The sequence below is a fragment of the Penaeus monodon genome, chromosome 22 (assembly GCF_015228065.2).
Source record: "Penaeus monodon isolate SGIC_2016 chromosome 22, NSTDA_Pmon_1, whole genome shotgun sequence".
Lineage (NCBI taxonomy): Eukaryota > Metazoa > Arthropoda > Malacostraca > Decapoda > Penaeidae > Penaeus > Penaeus monodon.
In genome coordinates, this window is record NC_051407.1 from 22,462,317 (window position 1) to 22,463,170 (window position 854).

At 50.1% G+C, this 854-nt stretch overlaps 1 protein-coding gene across 1 annotated transcript in view; it reads right to left on the reverse strand.

The window, feature by feature from the left end:
- Positions 1-854, reverse strand: part of LOC119587002 — a gene marked incomplete at its 3' end in the record, with an annotated part of 168,418 nt that overhangs the window by 56,697 nt on the left and 110,867 nt on the right. The window contains 1 exon segment of the mRNA XM_037935744.1: positions 634-738. Within this exon segment, the coding sequence (XP_037791672.1) occupies positions 634-738 (105 nt within the window).

Consider the following 854-nt stretch of genomic DNA (forward strand, 5'->3'; position numbering starts at 1 on the left):
CTACGAACCGCCAATAACTACGTAGAAGGCTACCGCGAAGCACATCCAGAATACTCCTGCGTTCGGGCGCACGAGTTCCTCCACGTATGAGTCGTGGAACGGCGGCCGGAGGTGGTCACAGCGCCGCGCCTGGTGCCGCCGCCGCCGTTGCAGTTGCTGTTATTGACCGACATGAATGACGTGTTTGTGGTCTGGTGCCTGACTGCTGCCAGGGTGAACCAGGATGGGCCATGATGCGGCACGCGGCTTTAAAAAAACATGCATGATGCAACGTGATAGAAGGTTTCGGAGGGCGAACCCGGGAGCGGTATGCCATGCCTCCGAGTAATCGATGGTGACAGGTGTGTGCTACTGAGGCGAGGTTGAATATTTCATGTTTATAACAGCTTCTCCATCCTTAAATATGTATGCAGAGAACTGAAGTGTACAAGGGCACTGCGAAAATATACCTAAATAAATCTACCGTCGACTCTGAATGGTTAATCAATATCAATCCGCCGATGGCAGCCCAAGGTCACCTTCCATCTTGGATCTGCTATTGGTGTGGATTCAAATTCTAAGCAAGCGTCAAAAACTCGGTAAGACATGCGAGAGAGATAATTACATCCCTGTTAATTAAAACAAAACTCTTACCCGAACACCAATGCGCTGCGTGACAGTCCGGACTAGGCCATCCTCGGTCGAGGACTGAGTCACTGCCCACACTCGGAGTTCGCACTCGGAGCTACCCAGACGAGTCTGAAAGCGAAGAAAGTGAGCGTTCAGTACTGTGAAACCGATCCAATTTCATTTCTTGTGATACCTCAGTCAATATTTGGTGTCCCTGCTTAAAAACCTCTATCCTAGCTTTCGAT